The sequence below is a fragment of the Neoarius graeffei genome, chromosome 8 (genome assembly GCF_027579695.1).
Source record: "Neoarius graeffei isolate fNeoGra1 chromosome 8, fNeoGra1.pri, whole genome shotgun sequence".
NCBI lineage: Eukaryota > Metazoa > Chordata > Actinopteri > Siluriformes > Ariidae > Neoarius > Neoarius graeffei.
The window spans coordinates 73,472,658-73,500,144 of NC_083576.1; the positions used below are offsets into that span (position 1 = coordinate 73,472,658).

A 27,487-nucleotide genomic window follows, 5' to 3' on the forward strand; every position below is an offset into this window, starting at 1 on the left:
ACATGACTATATTTCTAATGTAACTCTCAGGCGCTGATACTCCAAGCAATGATGACCTCATCAGCCACACCTTCTAACCTGGGACTGGAGGACCTGAGGCCCATGTCACGAGGAATCAACATCATTCCCAGAAGCAAGACTGCTTCTCAGACATCCAGCCGAGATACTCAGAGGAGGAATACCCTCAAGTGTGACTCCGGTAATAAGCCTTGATCAGATTATTGAGCCTTTATGTATTGTGACTTTTCTTTTTCAATTCTGATCAGAGATTCAGTGAGCTAGATGTTTTTCTGGTCCATCACAATTTCCAAGTTTGAAAGCAGTTTAGCACAGTTCGGACCAATGCAACAACCAAAAAAAAAAAACGTCTTGGCAAACTGTTTAAAATAAAGGGAAATAAATTTTGCAGAATTTAGCATGTTTATTCCTCCTGTCTAGCCTCCTCTGTGCAGTCGGTGGCTGACGAGAGTCTGTCTTTAGTGGACATTGAGAGCATGCTCTTACACAAAGTGAAGGACCGAAAAGATGACTTGAAGGCAGCTTTCCGTGCCTTTGACCAGGAGGGCAGTGCCACTATTACTAAAGGGGAGTTTCGCCGAGTTATTGAGGGCTTTCTTGTGCCACTCACTCAGTCTCAGTTTGATGGCCTGTTTGTAAAGGTGAGAAAGTTAAAGTATTTTTGTTTACTTTTAGAAATGCACACTGTTACATGCACATTGAACTCTTCATCAGATCTGGAATAATGTTCAACATTGGAATTGGGCGGCACGGTGGTGTAGTGGTTAGCACTGTCGCCTCACAGCAAGAAGGTTCTGGGTTCAAGGCCAGCAGCCGGCGGGGGCCTTTCTGTGTGGAGTTTACATGTTCTCCCCGTGTCTGCGTGGGTTTCCTCCAGGTGCTCCAGTTTCCCCCACAGTCCAAAGACATGCAGGTTAGGTTAGGTTAAAGTGGGGTGGCATTGGGCTGAAGTGCCCTTGAGCAAGGTACCTAACCCCTGACTGCTCCCCGGGCACTCTAGTGTGGCTGCCCACTGTTCTGTGTGTGTGTGTGTGTGTGTGTGTGTGTGTGTGTTCACTGCTTCAGATGGGTTAAATGCACAGGATGAATTTCACTGTGCTTGAAGTGTGCATGTGACAAAGGTTTCTTCTACCGTAATGTGAAAAATCAGGGGCGGCACAGTGATGTAGTGGTTAGCGCTGTCGCCTCACAGCAAGAAGGTCCGGGCTCAAGCCCCGTGGCCGACGAGGGCCTTTCTGTGCGGAGTTTGCAACCCCCGGGTCCGCATGGGTTTCCTCCGGGTGCTCCGGTTTCCCCCACAGTCCAAAGACATGCAGGTTAGGTTAACTGGTGACGCTAAATTGACCGTAGGTGTGAATGTGAGTGTGAATGGTTGTCTGTGTCTATGTGTCAGCCCTGCGACGACCTGGCGACTTGTCCAGGGTGTACCCCGCCTTTCACCCGTAGTCAGCTGGGATAGGCTCCAGCTTGCCTGCGACCCTGTAGAACAGGATAAAGCGGCTACTATTTTTTTTTTAAAGCAAAGGGTCGTCTCATACCAAATATTGACTTTGTTTCATTTATTATGACTTACTGCTTATTGTTTATAGTATTTTTTAAATGTTGAAACGTTTCATTTCATTATTTTTAAGTCATTTTTTGTCTCCAGTACTTCTTTACACGTGCCCAAGACTTTTGAACAGTACTGTATACTTGGCCATGTAGTGTATTTTTGGGACTTTCACTGGTACTTGATATGACGTTCCGCTTTAACTGTGGTTGCATTCAGTCAAGTCACACAAGCAGCTCAAATTTTCTTGATTTTCTGCCTCCAAAGCTACAACGAAGACAAACAACTTCCTCGTCACCAGAGTTACGCTAATCTTTATTACTGATAATAATAATAATCTAGATAGCAAAGTAGGCTAGTTAATTAGCCTGGTAAGGGTATGTTAGATTATGTTATTGTAGCGCGAATCGCGTGTGGGTGGAGCACAGAGGACGGCAGGACAGAGATCAGGTTTGTGAACCGGTTTTATTGCCACACTTTTCAGAGTTGCAAATAGTCTTTACTAGCGTGAGAGAGACACACACACACACAGCGTCTCGTCCGGTTCTCCCTCTGCTCTCGCTCTCCCTCCTTAAATAGGGCGGTTTACTGGGGAGAACACACAAAACACAGGTTAATGACACTCAGGTGAAGCGATTCTGCCACTTACCTTCCCCAACTCCGCCCTCCTGTCACAGACCGGTGCTTGACCACGCCCCCGCTGCCACATACCCCCACCGCCCGACTCAGGCCGGGCGCCCGTCCGGCCTGCAGCCGACTCCCCCCCCCCTTGACGGGAGAGGAAGTCCGCCACGACCATCTGCGCCCCCGGCCTGTGGACCACCTTGAAGTTGAAAGGTTGGAGCGCCAGATACCAACGGGTGATCCGCGCGTTGGCATCCTTCATGCGGTGGAGCCACTGGAGGGGCGCGTGGTCCGAACAGAGGGTGAAAGAGCGCCCCAGCAGGTAGTACCGGAGGGCGAGGACCGCCCACTTGATGGCCAGGCACTCCTTCTCGATAGTGCTGTAGCGCCCCTCACGCACTGACAGCTTCCGGCTGATGTACAACACTGGGCGGTCCTCTCCCCCCACCTGCTGGGACAAAACGGCCCCCAGCCCTCTGTCCGACGCATCCGTCTGTAACAAAAAGGGGAGAGAGAAGTCAGGGGAGTGCAAAAGTGGCCCCCCACACAGTGCAGCCTTTACCTCAGAGAAAGCCCGCTGGCACTGCTCCGTCCACTGGACCGGGTCTGGCGCCCCCTTTTTAGTGAGGTCAGTCAGCGGGCTGGTGACGTCCGAATAATTAGGTATGAACCTACGATAATAGCCAGCCAGCCCCAGGAACTGTCTCACCCCCTTTTTGGTCTTGGGTCTCGGGCAGGCCGCAATCGCTGCTGTCTTATTAATTTGGGGACGCACCTGCCCGTTACCCAAGTGGAAGCCCAGATACCGTACTTCCACCCGCCCAATCGCACACTTCTTCGGGTTGGCAGTGAGCCCCGCCCGCCTCAGCGACCTAAGGACGGCCCTCAGGTGTTGCAGGTGCCGCTGCCAGTCATTACTATAAATGATTATGTCGTCCAAATAAGCGGCCGCATAGGTAGCGTGGGGCCGGAGGATCCGGTCCATCAGCCGCTGAAACGTAGCGGGCGCCCCAAACAGCCCAAACGGAAGTGTGACGAACTGGTGTAAGCCGAACGGTGTGGAAAAGGCCGTTTTTTCCCGGGATAATGGAGTCAAGGGGATCTGCCAATATCCCTTCGTCAAATCCAGTGTCGAGTAAAAGCGAGCCGTGCCTAGTCGATCAAGCAGCTCATCAATACGAGGCATTGGGTACGCGTCGAATTTAGACACCGCATTGACTTTTCTATAGTCCACGCAGAACCGGACCGAGCCGTCGGCCTTGGGAACCAAGACCACCGGGCTGCTCCAGTCACTGTGGGACTCCTCGACGATGCCCATTTCGAGCATGGCCTGAAGTTCTTCCCGAACCACCTTTTTTTTGTGTTCGGGTAATCTATAAGGTCGGCTACGCACTACCACCCCCGGGGGCGTCTCTATGTGGTGTTCTATGAGGTTGGTGCGTCCGGGCCGGGGCGAGAACACATCCGAAAACTCGGCCTGCAACTGGGCGACCTCCGTGAGTTGGGTCGGGGAGAGGTGGTCCCCTCAGGTGAAGCGATTCTGCCACTTACCTTCCCCAACTCCGCCCTCCTGTCACAGACCGGTGCTTGACCACGCCCCCGCTGCCACAGTTATGTTTAGAGTATGTGCATCGCATAGACTTTTTTTTCATATCAGCACAAAATACGCTCTGTAATATGGTCAGTACTTTCTCTCTTAAAAAAGCACCCTAACAGTGAATTTTATATTAGGTCCCAAAAAGAAGGAATGGAACTATACCCTATATGGAATTCCTACAACAATACTGCAAGGTCTCATCAGCACCAAATAGGTATCTTGTGTAATTACAGTAGGCTTTCCATCATGTTTATAAGTATAAATGTTCATAGGAACCTCTTTCGCTACACAGGAGCATGTCATGCTACAGAGTTCCATCTGGTAGTGGAAGTCAGCGCAGTTGGCCGCTTGGAGAGCTGCAGTGCCGCTTGAAGGACAAGGTGTGAGATTTTGGTTGGACAGTTTTGCCTCCTTGCATTTGTTTGTAACTCTGGATATTTTAAAAGCACATAATTGAACTGCTTTTCAAATGTTGCTTTTAAAAGATTGGAGGCAATTTGAAAAAGATTACAAGGGCTTTTCGCCTGTTTGATTATAACCGGGATGGACAAATCCAGCAGCATGAACTGCGGAGAGTTCTGGAGAGTTACTGCTTTCCTCTGAGCCAGCAGGAGTTTCACAGGTGCTCATCTATGCTCATAAACTCAAATTATGAACTTAAATCAGTGTAATGGTGTGAAGTTTCTTATCACAGTGTTGAATTCTTCTTGATCACAGCAATTTGCCAAACAGTAAACATTTTCTGTGTTGAGAAGAACAATATGCCATACTTTTTTTGAATTTACAGTTACATCGGGGTTCAAAAGCTTCAAGCCACGAGTGAAAATGCTTCTATTTTGCCTTGTTTTCTGATTTAACAACAATTTTCATGACAAGTGATATTATCGACAATGACTTAAAGGTAGACTACCTTTCAGATTTTTCAAGTGTAGGTTGTTAAAAGAATTTTCCCTGACACTCAATTATTTTTGTTTAGTGGACCAAAAGCTATGAATTCGAATCACAGACTTCCAATTTTGTTAGTTTTTTTAAAATATAACAATTAATGAATTTAGAGCCACGTGGCCAGAAATTCTCCACTATTTTTTCCTGCTTCACCATGGCCCAATTCAAGATACTATGTCATGCATGGGCGGCACGGTGGTGTAGTGGTTAGCGCTGTCGCCTCACAGCAAGAAGGTCCTGGGTTCGAGCCCCGTGGCCGGCGAGGGCCTTTCTGTGCGGAGTTTGCATGTTCTCTCCGTGTCCGCATGGGTTTCCTCCAGGTGCTCCGGTTTCCCCCACAGTCCAAAGACATGCAGGTTAGGTTAACTGGTGACTCTAAATTGACCGTAGGTGTGAATGTGAGTGTGAATGGTTGTCTGTGTCTATGTGTCAGCCCTGTGATGACCTGGCGACTTGTCCAGGGTGTACCCCGCCTTTCGCCCGTAGTCAGCTGGGATAGGCTCCAGCTTGCCTGTGACCCTGTAGAACAGGATAAAGCAGCTAGAGCTAATGAGATGAGATGAGATGTCATGCATGATGTGGTGGGCTTTCCCTGTTTGTGCAAGGCATTGTGGGATACAAATTTGAAACAGGAGAGAAAATTGGAGGACATGAGTGTGCAAATGAATCGTGAAAGACCGACTACAGTAACAGAACGCAAGAAGAAAAGACGTTATGTGATATACGAAGGAAAGGAAACGTAGGACTAAACTAATAAATATTGGCGCTCAGCGAGCACCTTGGTGTGATCAGCTGTTCGTTTAGTGACAATGGTGGAACTGTCAGTGCACGGTCAAAGGTAAACCTGCGCATGCACACACAGACTTCCTCTGTCTGCTTGACTGCGCGAAGCGATTGATTTCATGCACATTATTTGCTCTAGAATCCACTCAAATTAAATAACTTCCCAGCTACAGAATGGCCTGATATTTTGTGAGATATTACCAAAATAAACGTATATCAGAGAACTAAATTTCACCGATTTTATGAAATCGAAAGGCCGTCTCGCTTTAAGTGACAAGTAGAATTTTTGGAATATGAACATGAATTACTATACAGTGTTTCTTAGTATTTGGTTCATCCTCTTTTTTACTTTAAATGTGCACTCGAGCTAGCACGGACTCCACACGTTTTTTGAAAACCTTATGATCTCATCTCATCTCATCTCATCTCATTATCTGTAGCCGCTTTATCCTGTTCTACAGGGTCGCAGGCAAGCTGGAGCCTATCCCAGCTGACTACGGGCGAAAGGCGGGGTACACCCTGGACAAGTCGCCAGGTCATCACAGGGCTGACACACAGACACAGACAACCATTCACACTCACATTCACACCTACGGTCAATTTAGAGCCACCAGTTAACCTAATCTGCATGTCTTTGGACTGTGGGGGAAACCGGAGCACCCGGAGGAAACTCACACGGACACGAGGAGAACATGCAAACTCCGCACAGAAAGGCCCTCGCCGGCCACGGGGCTCGAACCCGGACCTTCTTGCTGTGAGGCGACAGCGCTAACCACTACACCACCGTGCCGCCCAACCTTATGATCCATTTTACAAATTCATCAGAGTGTTGTCTGAACACATGCTTCAATAGAAGAGATTAGAGATGAGGAAAATCTGATCTGTTGTGCAAAGCAGTTAACATGGTCAGTATCACACATTTGCTTAGATTTAAACAGGGACCTAGAAATAGTGCAGAAGCTTAAATATTAAACATTCAAGATACTGAACGTTAACTTTCTTTGTTTGAAATGTTTCAAAATTCTAAACCGTTCTGTTTATTTCCCATTTTAAATGGAAAAAAGATCCCGGAGTTTCAGTGTGGTCTCAGGTGTTTCTCAGACCTCACTGTACATTTAATATTGTGGAATCTGTACGAAACAGGTTATTTCCTGTTATTGCTTACATTATAGCAACTATCATCGTCACGTTCTTAAATTCAGCTTCACCAAAGTGCTTTCACTGGAGACTCCTTTCAAAAAATGCTTTCTTACAGAAAGCTTCACCATATCAACAGTTGTACCTAATAATAGCAGCACAATTTTTTTTCATCTGTATATTATTAGATTATGTGGAACATCTGCCATATTTTGTAAGTTAGCTGTTGCTATAGAAACAATAGTGTATTAGAATAAGTGCATTAATGTACAGTAAATCTGTAGTTGGAACCACTTTACATTACATTAATGGCATTTAGCAGAAGCTCTTCTCAAGAGTGACGTACAACATACCCAGAGCAATCTGGGGAGCAGTTGGAGGTTAGGTACCTTGCTCAAGGGCACTTCACCCATTCCTGCTGCTCCAGGGAATCAAACCGGTGACCTTTTGGTCCCAAAGCAGTATAGTAAAGCAGTGTTTGTTTACCCTCTTTCTGCATTGCCGTGGGGGTTGGACTGTCTACTATGGTAATTACGGTAGGCTAGCCTGGGGACGTCTGGATGAGAAAGTTTTTCATGAATGAGTCGCAAGCAGGGTGGCACAGTGGTGTAGTGGTTAGCGCTGTCGCCTCACAGCAAGAAGGTCTGGGTTCGAGCCCCGTGACCAGCGAGGGCCTTTCTGTGCGGAGTTTGCATGTTCTCCCCGTGTCCGCGTGGGTTTCCTCCGGGTGCTCCGGTTTCCCCCACAGTCCAAAGACATGCAGGTTAGGTTAACTGGTGACTCTAAAGTGAGTGTGAATGGTTGTCTGTGTCTATGTGTCAGCCCTGTGATGACCTGGCGACTTGTCCAGGGTGTACCCCGCCTTTCGCCCGTAGTCAGCTGGGATAGGCTCCAGCTTGCCTGCAACCCTGTAGAACAGGATAAAGCGGCTAGAGATAATGAGATGAGTCGTGAGCATGCTAAGCATGCTAACGAGTAGTATAACGCATAGTTTCAGCCTCGTTTTACAGGTAAAGAGTTCAGGTTTGTCCATAAGTCAGGGTTGCAGCTCAGTAATACACTATTTCAGATGTATAATGAAAAAAATCGACATTGTCACTTTAGTAGACCTTTCCCTTTGCCCCTTCAGTACTGAAGTATACACTCAGCCTTGCGCCCAAATGACGTCACGCATTGCCCTTCCAACAGGCAACATGGCAGCCTCCTGGTGGCATTAGAGCAGTGATACAAAAACACTCACAACTTTCTTATAAATGGTCAAACAAGCCTGAAACTTTTCTTATGGGCTCTCAATATTACAAGCTACCAACCCTTGCATGTATTTACTTTACATTTTCTATTCCTTTAATGTTGATGATTGCAGGCTATGGGTACATTACAGCCCAAATAACTCACAGACGATATCCTACAAAGAGTTTCTTGAGAGGCTTGGTGTTGATTGTGAGAACTACCGGAAAATTGCACCGGACTCTGCAAAGCTTGGTAAAGTTTAATATAATGACTTGTGTCAAGACTTCTTAAGATACTGTTGATTTTGCTTTTATACAGTGGTGCTTGAAAGTTTGTGAACCCTTTAGAATTTTCTATATTTCTGCATAAATATGACCTAAAACATCAGATTTTCACACAAGTCCTAAAAGTAGATAAAGAGAACCCAGTTAAACAAATGAGATAAAAATATTATACTTGCTCATTTATTTATTGAGGAAAATGATCCAATATTACATATCTGTGAGTGGCAAAAGTATGTGAACCTCTAGGATTAGCAGTTAATGTGAAGGTGAAATTAGAGTCAGGTGTTTTCAATCAATGGGATGACAATCAGGTGTGAGTGGGCACCCTGTTTTATTTAAAGAACAGGGATCTATCAAAGTCTGATCTTCACAACACGTTTGTGGAAGTGTATCATGGCACAAACAAAGGAGATTTCTGAGGACCTCAGAAAAAGTGTTGTTGATGCTCATCAGGCTGGAAAAGGTTCCAAAACCATCTCTAAAGAGTTTGGACTCCACCAATCCACAGCCAGACAGATTGTGTACAAATGGAGGAAATTCAAGACCATTGTTACCCTCCCTAGGAGTGGTCGACCAACAAAGATCACTCCAAGAGCAAGGCATGTAATAGTCGGTGAGGTCACAAAGGACCCCAGGGTAACTTCTAAGCAACTGAAGGCCTCTCTCACATTGGCTAATGTTAATGTTCATGAGTCCACCATCAGGAGAACACTGAACAACAATGGTGTGCATGGCAGGGTTGCAAGGAGAAAGCCACTACTCTCCAAAAAGAACATTGCTGCTCTTCTGCAGTTTGCTAAAGATCACATGGGCAAGCCAGAAGTCTATTGGAAAAATGTTTTGTGGACGGATGAGACCAAAATAGAACTTTTTGGTTTAAATGAGAAGCGTTGTGTTTGGAGAAAGGAAAATACTGCATTCCAGCATAAGACCCTTATTCCATCTGTGAAACATGGTGGTGGTAGTATCATGGTTTGGGCCTGTTTTGCTGCATCTGGGCCAGGATGACTTGCCATTGATGGAACAGTGAATTCTGAATTATACCAGCGAATTCTAAAGGAAAATGTCAGGACATCTGTCCATGAACTGAATCTCAAGAGAAGGTGGGTCATGCAGCAAGACAACGACCCTAAGCACACAAGTCGTTCTACCAAAGAATGGTTAAAGAAGAATAAAGTTAATGTTTTGGAATGGCCAAGTCAAAGTCCTGACCTTAATCCAATGGCAATGTTGTGGAAGGACCTGAAGTGAGCAGTTCATGTGAGGGAACCCACCAACATCCCGGAGTTGAAGCTGTTCTGTATGGAGGAATGGGCTAAAATTCCTCCAAGCCGGTGTGCAGGACTGATCAACAGTTAGTGGAAACGTTTAGTTGCAGTTATTGCTGCACAAGGGGGTCACACCAGATACTGAAAGCAAAGGTTCACATACTTTTGCCACTCACAGATATGTAATATTGGATCATTTTCCTCAATAAATAAATGACCAAGTATAATATTTTTGTCTCATTTGTTTAACTGGGTTCTCTTTATCTACTTTTAGGACTCGTGTGAAAATCTGTTGATGTTTTAGGTCATATTTATGCAGAAATATAGAAAATTCTAAAGGGTTCACAAACTTTCAAGCACCACTGTAGGTAGATTATATGAAATCTCATTTCACATGACATTTTTCTTTAAGGTATTGCAAGATTTGCTCTCTTAAATAATTAACAATTATTCGCTGAAGTATTTGATCTGAATATCGGTGAATAATAATCAAAATGAATTATCTGAGCCTGAGGCGGATAATTGTTTTCGTATAAATACACAGATGATTATTTTTTTAAAAAAATCATATTCAAAACTGGGCGGCACGGTGGTGTAGTGGTTAGCGCTGTCGCCTCACAGCAAGAAGGTCCTGGGTTCAAGCCCCGGGGCCGGTGAGGGCCTTTCTGTGCGGAGTTTGCATGTTCTCCCTGTGTCCGCGTGGGTTTCCTCCGGGTGCTCCGGTTTCCCCCACAGTCCAAAGACATGCAGGTTAGGTTAACTGGTGACTCTAAATTGACCATAGGTGTGAATGGTTGTCTGTGTCTATGTGTCAGCCCTGTGATGACCTGGCGACTTGTCCAGGGTGAACCCCGCCTTTCGCCCGTAGTCAGCTGGGATAGGCTCCAGCTTGCCTGCGACCCTGTAGAACAGGATAAAGCGGCTAGAGATAATGAGATATTCAAAACTTCATTTATTTCAATCTTCAAATGCGGCATGCGAATGTAATGCGCGCAGACTTGTGTCACTTATCTGTGCCGACTCACATAAAATACTTTGTTTTGAAATCAATAAAATAAATCACAATCCCACGTTACCTTTGAATAGTTTTAGACCAAACTTTGTAGCATCTTTAGTGCTTTTACGAACAGCATCTTCTTTCATCATTTGTAATTCTTCCTCACTTACAGTGACGACGCAATTGGCCGCCATTTTGCCGAGTTGCTTGAGGTGATTATTGAGAAATAGTCTGAATTTCTCAACCAATCAGCGCGTGCAAGTTCCTATAATCACCTGTGTATTTATACTAATGTTTATTATTATGGTTTATGTTATGGTATGAGAATCCTTTTTTGATTACTATTTAAAAAAAACTGTTTAAGCTTTGAACTGGGATGCAGTTAGCCGGTCTAAAGCAAGACCCAAGAGCAGAACATCAGCTTGGGAGACTTCATCTGTGACCCAGTATAGTTTAGATGAACTTCACACCATGTTTCTTAAGAAAGTAAGAACCTAATACATTACCATTCACTCAAATTAAAATCAAGTCTCTTCATAACGATTAGAATATTGGAATAAACATTGTGTATTTTGTGTTGCAGATGAGTTTAAATTATCATGTTGTGCAGAAAGCACTTCAAGCATTAGATATCACAGACAGCGGTATTGTCTCCTATGATGACCTGAAGTCAGTTCTGAACAGTTTCCTATTTCCAATCAATCACAATTCATTTTTGGGCCTGTTAAATAGGTACGAGAAGATTATTTTTGTTTAGTTGTGGAATATTAATACATTCTGCATTGTATCTTGCTTCAATGCATGTCATTTTGTCCACATATAGATTTGGAGTGAACCTTGCAGAGCCTGTACAGTGGAGAAAATTCATTGCTCTCTTCAGGGAAGAGGAACAGATGTTACCTGCTGTGTGAGTCAAAGTCAGAACATTTCTGCTCCCGAAAGTCAGACTCAGATAACAGCAATTTATATTGAACGAGACTGTCAATGACGGCATAGCTCACTCTGGCCCCATCTAGTCCAGAATGAACGATCTAAAGTGGGCCATGTTGCAAGCTATATACAATATATATATACAAACTATATACACCCTAGGAATACTGACTATTTGCCAGAAGGAATCCAAAACGGCGAAGAATTGACCGAGAAGAAGCGATTTTTGTTGAACTGCTCATTAAGGCTTAATTAGTCCATAACTTCTTTAATAATTGTAATTCAGTAAATTTGCGTAGAAGGTCTATGCACCCTAGGTAGCCCTACCTTCATGCCAGGAATAATCAAAATCGGTGAAGAATTGAGGGAGAAGAAGCGATTTGTGTGGAAACTGCTCGTTAGAGATTGATTACTCCATATCTTCATTATTATTTGCAGTTATGCAAATTTGGGTAGAAGCTATATACACCCCAGGCAGACCTACCTTCCTGCCAAAAAGAATAAAAATCTGTGAAGAATTGAGAGAGAAGTGATTTTCATGAAATGTGGACAACGCCAGACAGACGATGGACAACAAATGATGGGATAAACTCATCACCTGTCGGCTGGATGAGCTAATAACTTAGAAGCTAAAATCATTTACTTTAATAATCAAGCTGAAATAATTTTTGTTAAAGTGCCTTTTTTTCTCCATCTCCATTAGGAAAGATGCAGGTCCTGCTGCCTGTAAGCTGTCCAGTATTGAAGAAGTCTTGCCAAAATTACGTGAACAGATACTTGAGGTGTTTCCTCATCTGAAGAGGGCCTTTCTGGTGTTTGATGATGTTCGTTAAGGGCTTTTAACTGTAGCAGCATCTTTTAAACTTCTACAGTGCAAGATACAAGACTAACCACATAATAAAGCTCCATCAAACTCCTTCATAGTTGTTAAAGTATACAGACAGTGCTTTTGTATTTTGTGGTTAATTAAACAGGTTTGTTTGTCTGTCTGTCTGTCTGTCTGTCTGTCTGTCGTCTGATTTTACTGATTTCTCTATCCCAAGCCACGGATTTTATTTTATTTTTTTTTCTTAGTGTTTTTAACAAGGCATTGTCACAAAGCAGCTTTACAGAAATATATACAGTACCAGTCAAAAGTTTGAACACACCTTCTAATTCAATGTTTTTTTTCTTTATTTTTATGAATTAAAAAACACTTCATATCTTAAAGTAATGATGGATGTCGTTTCTCTTTACTTAGTTGAGCGGTTCTTTACATAAAATGGATTAATACAGTTGTGGAATAGGGCTATTTACTGTATTTTATTATTCACTACTTACTGTTTATCAAACACATTACGAAGGCAAGAAACTCATCCGCTAATTAACTTTTGACGAGACACACTTGTTAATTGAAAAGTATTCCAGGTGACTACCTCATGAAGCTGGTTAAGATAATGCCAGTAGTGTGCAAAACGTCATCAAGGTAAACGCTGGCTACTTTGAAGAATCTAAAATATCAAACATATTTTGTTTAACACTTTTTCGTTTACCATATATTTCCATATACAGTTCTGTGCAAAAGTCTTAGGCACGTGTAAAGAAATGCTGGAGACCAAAAATGGCTTAAAATTAATTAAATTAAATGTTTCAAGCCATAATAAGTAAGCCATAATAAATGAAACAAAGTCAATATTTGATATGAGACGACCCTTTGCTTTTAAAAGGAAAAAATAGTAGTCTCAGGTACAATGAGTGCAGTTTGATAAGGAAATGAGCTGTAGGTTTTACTGAGCATCTTACAGAACCAGCCACAGTTCTTCTGGACACTTTGACTGTCACACTCACTTCATTTTGCACCAAAACCCAGTAGGTTTTTTTTTTCTGTAACATTTAATTTTGTGCTGGAAAACAAACGTGAAATGGAATTCTAAAATGTTTTTGTACGGACTCGATAATGGAAATCAAATGGAAATCAATAACAAAGTTTGTATGGGAAAAAAAAATAGGGTGCCTAAGACTTTTGCACAGTACTGTCTGTACTATGTTATTTCACAATCATGTTTTGATTCATCAGTATTGCTCTACAATGTAGAAAATAGACAAAATACAGTTAAAAAAAACTATGAATCAGTAGGTGTGTACAAACTTTTGACTGGTATTGTACATTCCAGATGGAAATTTAAAAACATATGAATTTATAAATCTATCCCTAATGAGCAAGCCTGAAGTGATTTGCAGCTCCTCCTGGAGGTTCCTTAGATGTTCCCAAGTCAGCTGGGAGATATAATCTCTCTAGCAGGTCTTTATTTGTTTCTTGTTTGTTTTTTCAACACTGTGTGTTTCTTTTTTTCCAGAACAGAACTGGGCTGGTCAGCCGAGGTGATCTGCGGAGGCTGCTGGAGAGTCTGACTTTCACCCTGACAGATGAGCAGTTCAGAGGACTGACAGAACTCCTCCATGTGCCACATTCGGGCTCCATCAGCTATCAACGCATCCTGGACTTTTTTCAAAAGGAAAGGCCAGCAGTAGTGGTATCATAACATTTCTTTTTTTATATATATATATTTTTTTGCTGTTTATCCATCCATCCAGGGCGGCACGGTGGTGTAGTGGTTAGCGCTGTCGCCTCACAGCAAGAAGGTCCGGGTTCGAGCCCCGTGGCCAGTGAGGGCCTTTCTATGCGGAGTTTGCATGTTCTCCCCGTGTCCGCGTGGGTTTCCTCCGGGTGCTCCGGTTTCCCCCACAGTCCAAAGACATGCAGGTTAGGTTAACTGGTGACTCTAAATTGACCGTAGGTGTGAATGTGAGTGTGAATGGTTGTCTGTGTCAGCCCTGTGATGACCTGGCGACTTGTCCAGGGTGTACCCCGCCTTTCGCCCGTAGTCAGCTGGGATAGGCTCCAGCTTGCCTGCAACCCTGTAGAAGGATAAAGCAGCTAGAGATAATGAGATGAGATCCATCCATCCATTATTCATAACCGTTTATCCTGTGCAGAGTTGCAGGCAAGCTGGAGCCTATCCCAGCTGACTATGGGCGAGAGGTGGGGTACACCCTGGACAAGTCACCAGATCATCGCAGGGCTGGTACATCGAGACAAACAACCATTCACATTCACACCTATGGTCAATTTAGAGTCACCAATTAGTCTAACCAGTCCTGTGATGACCTGGCGACTTGTCCAGGGTGTACCCTGCCTTTCGCCCATAGTCAGCTGGGATAGGCTCCAGCTTGCCTGCGACCCTGTAGAACAGGATAAAGCAGCTAGAGATAATGAAATGAGAATTAGTCTAACCTGCATGTCTTTGGACTGTAGGGGAAACCCACGCAGACACGGGGAGAACATGCAAACTCCACACAGAAAGGCCTTCGTCGGCCACTGGGCTTGAACCCAGAACCTTCTTACTGTGAGGCAACAGTGCTAACCACTACACCACCGTGCCGCCCCTTTCTGCTATTTATTCTGCCATTTATTATGAATATGCATGTCTGACTCAATCTATGACTAAACTTGTACAATTAATTTGAGTCAACAGAAATGCAAAATGAATAGTTGAACTATTTCTTGTCTTTAAAGGTTGAATTTTATGTCTGTCAGCCACAGATCACGATGAACATATATTAGCTTGGATTGTAGTGATAGCTCTTGTAACAGTAGAATCATTCGAAGTGTTGTCTGTGAGAGTGAAACTTGCTGTAGCATCGGTCTGTGTCTATAACAGGTTCAGGAACAGATCGGTGAATCTACAGAGAAGCCAGAGGCTCAGACCCAACCTACTGCTGATTCTCCTTCAGTCACAGCAACGTGGACTGTAGTAAGTACATTTTCAGTTAATTATCACTTAAAACTTGTTTGAGGACCATAAAATATTGTTTATATGGAAAATATAATGTGAATGTGGTGAGTTCACAATGGTAAACAAGCCCCTGTCCCAACTTTTTTTAAATGTTTTGCTGGCCTCAAATTCAAAATGAGCATATATTTTTCAAAAAACAATAAGATTTATCGGGCGGCACGGTGGTGTAGTGGTTAGCACTGTCGCCTCACAGTAAGAAGGTCCTGGGTTTGAGCCCAGCGGCCGACGAGGGCCTTTCTGTGTGGAGTTTGCATGTTCTCCCTGTGTCTGCGTGGGTTTCCTCCGGGTGCTCCGGTTTCCCCCACAGTCCAAAGGCATGCAGGTTAGGCTAATTGGTGGCTCTAAATTGACCATGAGTGTGAATAGTTGTTTGTGTCTATGTGTCAGCCCTGCGATGACCTGGCGACTTGTCCAGGGTGTACCCTGCCTCTTTGCCCATTGTCAGCTGGGATAGGCTCCAGCTTGCCTGCAACCCTGTAGAACAGGATAAGCAGCTACAGGTAATGGATGGATGTTGAAACATTTCATTTCATTACTTTTAAGCCATTTTTGGTCTACAGCATTTCTTTACATATGCCTAAGACTTTTGCATAATACTGTATATGGAAATATATGGTATAAAGTGTTAAAGAAGATATGTTTGATATTTTAGGTTCTTCAAGTTTTTCCTGAAAACACTTAACCCATTTCATGCAATTTGTAGGTGGAAGGGGTTCTTAAGGAGCAGCTATCTGAGCATTACTCTTCACTGATGTCATCTCTAAGCGAGACAGACCCAACTCAGAGCTGCACCGTTCCTCCTGAAGACCTGAGAAAGCTCCTCCAGCAGTATGGACTGCCACTGTCTGATAGCCACTTTAACAAGTGAGAGACCCATTACATTACACTGGTGCCAACACTACATCAGCATGAACTGATTCTCTTACCATGGCCACATTTCTTTCTGCTTTCCTTCTCTAGGCTCTGTGAACCTTTCATGGAGTCTGGAGCAGTGAACTATAAGTTGTTATTAATGAGCCTTGGCATGTCCTTGAGGAACGGCAAGACAAAGAGCGTACACAAGGGTCTTTGCTTGATTGAGAGGTTGGTTTCGAGACTTATTTAGGAAGAGAAGGAAAGGAAGAATAACACACCCAGGGAAAACGTACATCTTTAGTCTGTCTTGCAGTACTTGCTGGAGCGTTTGCCGTGTAGCATTGATGCTGTACTCTCAATTCATCTGTGTTGGTTCTAGAAAACAGAGTGCTTATCAAGCTAATATGGAGAGTGTTAAAAAGCAAGCTGTGGTGGACGTTGTTCTGAAGAAGCTCAGAGACAGGTTGCAGATGCGTGGGCTCACACTTCATCAGTGTCTGATGGACACCAACAGAAGCTCTGCATCAGTACTTGACCTGAGAGACTTCCAGAAGGTATGACGATCATGTCAAACTGTGCATGTGTAATCGTCATTTAGATAGTCTTTAAAATTTCAGCTAAAGTCCTTGTGATAATTGTGCTTAGGAAAGACCACACTGATCTCTGTATTGTTCACATATTGCATTGCTGATTTTTATCTCAGATTCTGGATGATTGTAGAATTTCCATGCAAGTACAACAATTCCAGGCTCTCATCCAAACTCTTGGTTTCATCAATGGACAGATCTCCTTTTCAGACTTAATAGACAAATATGAAGGTATGAGTTATAAATCGTATGTCTTTTTGACCAGGAAGTGCAAAAAAATTGTTTTGCCTTTTTCCACACAGATGCCATAGCAAAAGAAAACAACGAAGGGCATCAAACAATCTTAAATAATGTTAAGGCTGAGACTTTTATGTCTGCAGAGGACTGTTTAAATCAGCTCGAGGAACGCATCAAAGAATGCCACAGGGTAATACATTTCCTATGAGATATTTAACCAGTTTGTTTGTGTGGTTGCCTAAATTTAATCTCCCTCTAAATCAAAGAGGACTTATTTAACACAGTTCACACTCCTGTTCTCATTATATACAAAATGAATCAGTTGAAAAACCAAAATAACTGTCATATCGTTTTCTCTTAGGATGTTTTAACAGCTTTCCGACTGATGGACAGAAACAGAGACGGGCTGGTGAACTACAGTGACTTCAGAGTGCTGTTTGACAGCCTGAGATTCGTGGTTAAAGAAAAAGAGTATCAGAAACTGCTCGAGCTGCTGGGCTTTAAATCTGGCTCGACTCTTAACTACGCTGAGTTCCACACCAAGATTCGTTCTGACAGGAAAACCGGAGCTAATCTCATCAATAGTATGACGTGAGCACTTCAAACTTTACACACTGGGAAATAACTGCGTTACTATGTCAAGCAACATCCTTCATATCTTTCTTTTATGTATCTTTTGGTCCAGAGCTGATCAGTTACTCGATCGAGCTTGTGAACAGGTTCATGCCTATCTCGTGGCCACTGCACACACAAGAGGGTCCGAGCTCTCAAAGGTGAATAATGCATTCTTCCTAAGCTCTTCCTACTCATTAATTTTTTTTTGTATTTCTGTGAAGGTTATAGGAGTTGCTGCCTGATTGAAAATTGAAGATGAAAGGTTTAAAAAATAACAGGAGATGTATTTCTCATCTCATTATCTCTAGCCGCTTTATCCTGCTCTACAGGGTCGCAGGCAAGCTGGAGCCTATCCCAGCTGACTACGGGCGAAAGGTGGGGTACACCCTGGACAAGTCGCCAGGTCATCACAGGGCTGACACATAGACACAGACAACCATTCACACTCACATTCACACCTACGGTCAATTTAGAGTCACCAGTTAACCTAACCTGCATGTCTTTGGACTGTGGGGGAAACCGGAGCACCCGGAGGAAACCCACGCGGACACGGGGAGAACATGCAAACTCCGCACAGAAAGGCCCTTGCTGGCCATGGGGCTCGAACCCGGACCTTCTTGCTGTGAGGCGACAGTGCTAACCACTACACCACTGTGCCGCCCAGATTACTATGTCATAATTCAAATTATTTCTACTTTATACAACCCCGATTCCAAAAAGTTGGGACAAAGTACAAATTGTAAATAAAAACGGAATGCAATAATTTACAAGTCTCAAAAACTGATATTGTATTCACAATAGAACATAGGCAACATATCAAATGTTGAAAGTGAGACATTTTGAAATTTTATGCCAAATATTGGCTCATTTGAAATTTCATGACAGCAACACATCTCAAAAAAGTTGGGACAGGGGCAATAAGAGGCTGGAAAAGTTAAAGGTACAAAAAAGGAACAGCTGGAGGACCAAATTGCAACTCATTAGGTCAATTGGCAATAGGTCATTAACATGACTGGGTATAAAAAGAGCATCTTGGAGTGGCAGCGGCTCTCAGAAATAAAGATGGGAAGCGGATCACCAATCCCCCTAATTCTGCACTGACAAAGAGTGGAGCAATATCAGAGGAGTTCGACAGTGTAAAATTGCAAAGAGTTTGAACATATCATCATCTACAGTGCATAATATCATCAAAAGATTCAGAGAATCTGGAAGAATCTCTGTGCGTAAGGGTCAAGGCCAGAAAACCATACTGGGTGCCCGTGATCTTCGGGCCCTCAGACGGCACTGCATCACATACAGGCATGCTTCTGTATTGGAAATCGCAAAATGGGCTCAGGAATATTTCCAGAGAACATTATCTGTGAACACAATTCACCGTGCCATCCGCCGTTGCCAGCTAAAACTCTATAGTTCAAAGAAGAAGCCGTATCTAAACATGATCCAGAAGCGCAGACGTCTTCTCTGGGCCAAGGCTCATTTAAAATGGACTGTGGCAAAGTGGAAAACTGTTCTGTGGTCAGATGAATCAAAATTTGAAGTTCTTTATGGAAATCAGGGACGCCGTGTCATTCGGACTAAAGAGGAGAAGGACGACCCAAGTTGTTATCAGCGCTCAGTTCAGAAGCCTGCATTTCTGATGGTATGGGGTTGCATTAGTGCGTGTGGCATGGGCAGCTTACACATCTGGAAAGACACCATCAATGCTGAAAGGTATATCCAGGTTCTAGAGCAACATATGCTCCCATCCAGATGACATCACTTTCAGGGAAGACCTTGCATTTTCCAACATGACAATGCCAAACCACATACTGCATCAATTACAGCATCATGGCTGTGTAGAAGAAGGGTCCGGGTACTGAACTGGCCAGCCTGCAGTCCAGATCCTTCACCCATAGAAAACATTTGGCGCATCATAAAACAGAAGATACGACAAAAAAGACCTAAGACAGTTGAACAACTAGAATCCTACATTAGACAAGAATGGGTTAACATTCCTATCCCTAAACTTGAGCAACTTGTCTCCTCAGTCCCCAGACGTTTACAGACTGTTGTAAAGAGAAAAGGGGATGTCTCACAGTGGTAAACATGGCCTTGTCCCAACTTTTTTGAGATGTGTTGTTGTCATGAAATTTAAAATCACCTAATTTTTCTCTTTAAATGATACATTTTCTCAGTTTAAACCTTTGATATGTCATCTATGCTCTATTCTGAATAAAATATGGAATTTTGAAACTTCCACATCATTGCATTCCGTTTTTATTTACAATTTGTACTTTGTCCCAACTTTTCTGGAATCGGGGTTGTACTATGTTTTATGAGCATTTGTTTTTTATTCCGACTTACTGTATCTGCATTAATTGAGACTGGCATTAACAATTATTTTTACAATAAATGGTTTCACAAATTTGTGTCTTGAAAGGCTTTTACACTATATGGTGAAGATGGTGAAAGCAAGATCACCAAGAAAGATCTGAGGCATGTACTTTACAAGTACTACTTGCCCATTTCTCCAAGAGAATTTGAGAAAATATGGGCGAGGTAAGGAATACTGTACTTTAGTTTTAATTATATGTAAGTGATACCAACATGATGGGGTGTGCTGTTTGAAAGTAATCAATGATGGTGTGGTGTAGAGTGATGCCCTGAAGTTGATTATTTTCAAATAACCCCTAAGTGTTTTAGACCTCTTATACCACAGCAATGTACTTATTAAAGAATAACACATTGTAGTTTTTGTTACATTTAATGTCCTTTTTATCCATTTATAGTTACACCATGTTGTGGAATGTCCACCAAAGTTTTATCACTTTATCACTTATCGGAGCTATAAAGTCACACCCTCATCACTTTGTCATCTTTTTCTTGAACTTAATTATGTTAAGACCAAAAAAAAATACAGCTGATCATGTTACTGAGAATCCACAAAGGACTTTGTCCTGAAGAAGTTTTCTTTGTTGAAAAACTTAAACAAACAGCCTTACTTTTGACTAATACTAAGTACCATTTTTTTTCAGAGCTACTGTTATTTAACAGTTATTCCACAAAATTGAGTCGTACATGAGTTGATAGCCGATGAGGCGCATAGCACCGAGTTGGCTATAAGCCATATATGATGAATTTGAGTGGAATAACTGTTTTATTCTATCCACATTCGCTGGATTTTGAGAAACGGAGCATATTTATTTTATTTTTTGCAAATACAATAAATAAAAACTTTATACAAAATATCCGACAAAATCATTTCCACTTAGAATGTAAACAAACTGGCGAAATGACAGTAGCAATTTGTGAAAAATTTGGTAATTCTTGAAAAAAAAAAAAAAGATATGTTCTTACCATCAAATACTTTCATTCGATATTTTGTTGCGCTATTTTTTGGCATTTTGTTTTCGAGTACAGTTTTTATTTCGTCCTCGGTTGGTTCAGAAAAACACTCTGCCATTTTATTTTTCTCTACTCACAGTATATGAGCTGATAGCCTAGTAGTAGAGTAGCCAGTCAGAGCATGCGGTTGCTTGTATCCAGTGAATGTGGATAGAATAATTAACAATTGTTCACTGAAGGCAAAGTGAATATTGGTGAAGTCAAGGTTATTGTTCACCGATATTCACTGAGCCTGAGGTGGATAATTGTTTTAGTATAAATACACAAGTGATTATTTAAAAAAATTTAAATCATATAAAAAATTATTTATTTCAAACTTCAAAAGCGGCATGCAAATATAATAAAGGCACGGTGCAGACTTGTCACTTATCTATGCCGACTCACATAAAATTTTGTTTTGAAATGGATAAAATAAATCACAATTCCACCTTACCTTTGAATAGTTTTAGACCAAACTTCGTAGCATCTTTAGTGCTTTTAGGAACAGCATTTTCTTTCATAATTTGTAATTGTTCCTCACTTACATTGAGAAAGCGACCATTTTGCCAAGTTGCTTGAGGTGATTATCGAGAAATAGTCTGAATTTCTCAACCAATCAGTGCACGCGATTTTCTATCATCACCTCCATAATCAACACCTTCTAACCAATAAGTTCAGAGAGTTCAACAGCCCTGAGGTATAATAAATATAGCTTCAGGACAGATAAGCTGATGTCAGGTACATTGTATCTAGGTATGATGATGATGGGAAAGGATACGTCACTCAGACAGAGTTCCTGAACAAGTTGAATATCACTCCACATGAGTCTACACAGTCTCCAGCAGGAAAAACCATCTACAGAGCAGCCTCACAAAACCTTCTAACTGAGACAGAACTGCACAATCTAAAGTGAGTAACCTGTCAAGGAATATTTTAGGCATGCTTAATGGCACTTCTGTAAATGTCACCAGTTTTAGTGATTTGAGCATTATTTACGAGATTATCATAACTGTCATTTAACAGAGACTAGAATAACAATTGTGCCACTTTATAGGCAGTGTTTAAAGCTCTGCTTTGAGGATGTGCGCCAGAGTCTGGTGGAACTGGATAAGAGGGGAGATGGTCATGTGACAGTTATGGACCTGTTAGCTCTGTTACGGACACATGGATTCCAGATCGAGGATCATCAATTATTGGGTCTAATCAACAAGTATTCCAATGTTACACAACAATATCTCCGACAAGCTGTATATTATATAGTTGTGCATCAGCGCTAGATGTTCTAAGGATATTGTGAAGTAGAATAAGCATTCAGTAGGATATGAGTGAAATCATAAAAGCCAAATAAAAACATGCTCCCTGCATAAGTGCCATTTTTATAACCTCTGTCTGGATCATTACTTTCTCATGTCTGCAGTCTTGGACTTGATGTATGCAAGCTGTCATACCGTGATTTTCTAGACTGTATTGCTGGGCCAAGAGTCAGTAACAGGTCTGTTATGGCGTCTCCAGTCAGTCCATCCATGATGTCTTCTGTAACAGGAGATAGGGTAGAAAATCTCAGCCCTGAGAGAGCCTTACAGAAGGTCAAAGAACTTGTCACAAACTCCTCGGATACTCTATCCAAGGTAGGGTCTACTGATTGCACTAATCTTGGACAGAATGGTTTTGTAGAGAAATGGTTAGCTACTTTTTGCTCAATCAATGTAGCAATTAGATTCATTTTTCTGGTGCTTTCATAATCCCAGGCATTCACAGCATTTGATAAAACCCGAAGTGGCAAGATAGCTCAAGCAGAATTTCGGCGAGTGCTGGATCATTTTTGCATCAAGCTCTCCAACATGCAATACAGACACCTGCTAGCTAAGCTGTCGATCAAAGAAGAGGAAAGCAAGGTGGACTGGAAGCAGTTTCTACACATCTTCAATCTTCACAATCAAGAAGTAAAAAATATGGAATAATTTAATGACAAATTTAATAGAGCTAATAGTGTGGCATGGTGGTTCCTGTGGGTAGCCTCATGTTCAATCCTGAACTCGGGTTACTCTCTCTTACTCATGTTCTCCACATGTTTTGATGGGTTTCCTCTGGGTTCTCCAGTTTCCTTCCAACTTCCAAAACATGCCAATAGGGGAATTTGCTACACTAACTTGCTCCTAGTTGCCTCTGTGTGAATGGTGCCTTGCTATGGACCCATCCAGGGTGTATCCCTGCCTTATACCCAGTGTTCCTAGGATAAGTTCCAGACCCTGTTAGGACTGGGACTGTTTTGGCCTCTAGAGGCTGCTGTTATTTCCTGTTTTTTGTCTGTTTGTTTTGGCCTCTAGAGGTCGCCACTGTGTCCTGTGTTTTGGGTTGGTGTTGATTGCCTGTTTTCATTAGTGTCACCTGTTTCCAATTTATTTTGTGTATTTATACCCCCTGAGTTCAGTCCTCTTGTCACGAAGTCTTTGTGCTGTTATGTTTAAGCTCCAGTTACCTCTGTTCCGATTTCCTCGTCCATGTCCTTGTGTTCTTTGTATTTTTGCTTTCTTTTGGACTTTGTGGATTTTGTTTTTTGACTTTGTGAATCTTCTGAGCGTTTGGTATTTTTGCCTTTTCTTTTCTAGTTTTTTTGGCTTTTGTATTGACTTTGAACTTTTGGATTTTTTATTTTTTCCCTTAAGATCTTCTGAGCGTTTTGGATTTATACTTTTTGGATTTTTTTGTATATATTGTAAATAAACCTTTTGATACTTTTTCTACTTCTGCCTCATGCCTCTGCATTTGAGTCATCCCCCTGGTGGCCTAGTGGGGGTTTGCTGGATTATCACACCAGTGAACCAGGTTCGAATCCCAGCAAAACCCTAACAGACCCACTGCCTCCCTGACCAAGATAAAGTACTTCCATCCAACCATCCATTATTTGTAGCTTCTTATCCTCTACAGAGTCACAGGCAAGCTGGAGCCTATCCCAGCTGACTATGGGCAAGAGGTAGGGTACACCCTGGACAAGTTGCCAGGTCATCGCAGGACTAACACTTAGAGACAAACAACCATTCACACCTACGGTCAATTTAGAGCCACCAATTAGCCTAACCTGCATGTCTTTGGACTGTGGGGGAAACTGGAGCACCCAGAGGAAACCCATGCAGACATGGGGAGAAAATGCAAACTCCACACAGAAAGGCCCTCATTGGCCACTGGGCTCGAATCCAGGACCTTCTTGTTGTGAGGCGACAGTGCTAACCACTACACCACCGTGCCACCCTAGATAAAGTACTTATGGATGATGAAACAGTTAACTAATAGATCTATCGTCCTTTACATCAAGTGTTTACTTACTCCTTTACAGACATCTGAGGAATGGCTGGAGAAAATCAACAAGGTACACTTCCCTAACCAGACATGTCTTCTGCCAATGAGTGATATACTAGGACGGATCCAGGAGGTTGTTTCTGCTCGCATTTATACGATCACCAAGGAAATGGTGGATATAGATTATGCTGGTGTACAAACGATTGCAAAAGAGGGCTTCAGGACCATTTGTGACCACCACTTCATGAGACTCACTGATGAACAGGTGAATCTGAATGACAATAAATCTTAAATGCAAAATATTACTCTACAAATAGCTCTTGATTTCCTTTCCCAAGCAAGTAGGCTGTAAATGTGACCTTTCAGTTTGAAGCTTTGTGGAAAATGTTGCCCATCAATCTCTTTGGAAACCTGGATTACCGTGAGTTCCTGAAGAAGTTCAGTCGAGAACCAGTAGCTCAGGGAAGTGCTAGAGGATCACCTTCTCCAAATCCATCACAGAGATCAGCTGTTGCTGTCCCACAGTGCCCGAAAACAGCACCCTGCAACCTTGGGAGAAGTAAGGTAGTATAGTATTATATACAGTATCTCTTTGTACATATCTGCCTGAGCCTAATGCCTTGGGGAAGCCATGGCCTAATGGTTAGAGATGCAGCTTTGGGACCAAAAGGTCACCAGTTCAGTTCCCTGGACCAGCAGAAATAGCTGAAGTGCCCTTGAGCAAGGTACCCAACCCCTAACTGCTCCCCAGGCTGCTCTGGGTATGATATATGTTGCTCTGGATAAGAGCGTCTGCTAAATGCCTTAATATCATACCACTCACTGTTTTGAGAAAATATATGTTGGGCTCAAGTGCTTTGTTCTGAACAGATCTGTGTACAGCAACATGATATTAAAAAGGTTCATTGAACTGACCCTTTTTCTCATCCAGTCATTAGGCCCAGAGCAGCTCAGGGCTTCCTCTGCAGTCTGTGGACACTCTGCAGTGAGCACACTGTCGAACTCTGAAGCTGTGGAGAAGAGGTTGCGCTCCCAGATCCGATCCTGCTGGCGAGAGGTCCAGAGGCGGTGCAGGGAGACCGACACGAGGAGCAATGGGGAGATCAATGTCGAGACTTTCTTAGGTATGAGTAAAACAATACTGTTGATCAAATGTAGGAAAATGGTCTCTGGTCTAATGAGACAAAAAGTAACTTTTTATCACAACATGCTACGTTTGGCAGAAACCCAACAGTGCTCATCATCCTGAGAACACCATCCCCACAGTGAAGCATGGTGTTGGTAGTATCATGTTGAGATTTAAGATAAGATAGCCTTTTATTATCCCACAAGGGGAAATTTACAATTTACCTTGGCCTCTTGGTTTCTTCTGTAACTAATGCTCTATTTCACCTACGCAAGTGGAGTTTCAGTGTACAGTCAGAGTCTGGTTATGCTGACTACAGAATTATTCACTGTTGTGCAAATGTTCACAGGCATACTGGAGGATTTCCGTATTAGCCTTACACAGTCTCAGTTTGAGCAGCTGTCTGAGAAGTATAACATCAAAAGCAAGGAGCGTCTTTCCTACCCAGAATTCCTGCAGCACTTTGTGCTCACGCTCAAACCTCAAGCCAACACTTTCAGCCGTAGACGCAAACTGCACATGCCATCAACGGTAAGGCCATGTTACTCGCTACTGATCTGATCACCTTCTGAGAGTTTTAGCACTATACTAAAAGTAAACACTGTATTATCAGGGATGGAATAGTGTATGTGACAGGTTGACAGCTTTTTTAAATATAATCTCGTATATTTATACGCTCTACAGATGAGTTCAGGACCGATGAGTAAGCAGTGCATGTATACCTTGCTCAGGCTGTGTCCTTCTGTCCAGCTTTACTGGAGGACCATGAAGCAGGCATTTATCTCCTGTGACAAGGACCGCACAGGAAAGATTTCTCTTCAGGATTTCAGAAAAGTAGTTTGTATTGACCTGCCTTTAATTAACTCAGAGTCATTATTATTATTATCATCCTATATTTAAATAATATTGGCTGGCGTTGAGTGGTATATCAGATATATTCTATTCAGCTAGCATGATATTGAACGAGTCAAAGGCAAGGAGCTGAATGGAATATATGATATACCACAGAAAAAAGCTAGCCATTATTATTATTATTATTATTATTATTATTATCTCATCTCATTATCTCTAGCCGCTTTATCCTGTTCTACAGGGTCGCAGGCAAGCTGGAGCCTATCCCAGCTGACTACGGGTGAAAGGCGGGGTACACCCTGGACAAGTCGCCAGGTCATCACAGGGCTGACACATAGACACAGACAACCATTCACACTCACATTCACTATTATTATTATTATTATTATTATTATTATTATTATGCATACACATTCCTTTTGGGTGTTCAACGTGTCTTTTTCTTTCAAAATTCTCTCAAAATCTTCCATATTTAACGAAACAAACCTGGTGGCCATGTTTGTTTATACATTGTCACAGTCACTCGCTAGCCCTGAAGTTTTACATCTCCAATGTGTCTCTTTTACAGTTTTTCGATATCCGTTGGTATGTTTTTCTCTTGTAAATAAGCGTGAAGAATATTTAATGAAGTTTTGGTAGCCTTTCAGGTATTCAGTACGTCTTTGTCTTTCCCGGCGAACAAAGGAACGATTGTGCGCATGCGCAGCAGAAAACTCTCATTGGATATTCGCATCAGCTCCGACGTGTGACATCATGTTGTCTTGACAACCATGCAATATCATAAACCATATTCAACGCTCATTCTCCATTGGGTAGAGTGATGTAATACACGTAGGATACGTATGCTAACAATATTGCATGCTATCAAACCAAATTAACAAAACCTGCTAGAAGGGAATAGAATACACATTTTTATTCCATCGAAAAAGTGTCCAGTATGTATAATAATACACTATATTATATAAGATGCTGTATATTATGTAATATAAGTGATAGTGCTTTTTTTTCTTACAAAGTGCCTCATTTGTAATGCCATCATGGAAATGGTATCAAATGGATTTCATTATATTTTTAGATTTTGATGGCATAAGCACCAGACTGTCTAGTACATTAGAAATGCAAAGAGAAGTGATGTATGGATATCTGAATAGCTTATAACATGAAATGCTCTTATTTTACCTCCTTAATCCTTCTTAATAAGCTGCACTAATTTAAATGTTTGTCATCTCAACAGGTTTTGAGGCAGTACAACATCAGTCTCTCAGAGGAAGATGTCTTTCATCTTACATCTTTCTTTGATAAGAACATCTCAGGACGTATTTCATACAATGAGTTTCTGAGCATTTTACAGAAATGA

General features: G+C 42.3%; 1 protein-coding gene across 1 annotated transcript; it reads left to right on the forward strand.

The window, feature by feature from the left end:
- Positions 1-51: 51 nt before the first annotated feature.
- On the forward strand, positions 52-27,487 carry efcab6 (EF-hand calcium binding domain 6). Its single transcript, XM_060926741.1, has 30 exons — positions 52-199; positions 439-659; positions 3,923-4,002; positions 4,081-4,168; positions 4,274-4,410; positions 8,017-8,135; positions 10,797-10,918; positions 11,016-11,164; positions 11,256-11,339; positions 12,066-12,186; positions 13,699-13,875; positions 15,064-15,156; positions 15,902-16,062; positions 16,159-16,281; positions 16,433-16,607; positions 16,757-16,871; positions 16,943-17,067; positions 17,239-17,468; positions 17,563-17,650; positions 19,912-20,030; positions 21,609-21,764; positions 21,910-22,065; positions 22,273-22,483; positions 22,604-22,798; positions 24,190-24,417; positions 24,519-24,716; positions 25,084-25,276; positions 25,628-25,809; positions 25,963-26,112; positions 27,365-27,487. Exons 1-30 carry the CDS (start codon positions 52-54, stop codon positions 27,485-27,487), a joined length of 4,467 nt encoding a protein of 1,488 aa, XP_060782724.1.

Excerpts from the sequence above, each read along its gene's own strand:
- efcab6 (XM_060926741.1), top strand. The coding sequence starts at position 52 with ATGACCTCATCAGCCACACCTTCTAACCTGGGACTGGAGGACCTGAGG. Across the intron at positions 200-438 it reads TACCCTCAAGTGTGACTCCG|CCTCCTCTGTGCAGTCGGTG; the intron begins GTAATAAGCCTT and ends CCTCCTGTCTAG. Across the intron at positions 26,113-27,364 it reads CTCTTCAGGATTTCAGAAAA|GTTTTGAGGCAGTACAACAT; the intron begins GTAGTTTGTATT and ends TCATCTCAACAG.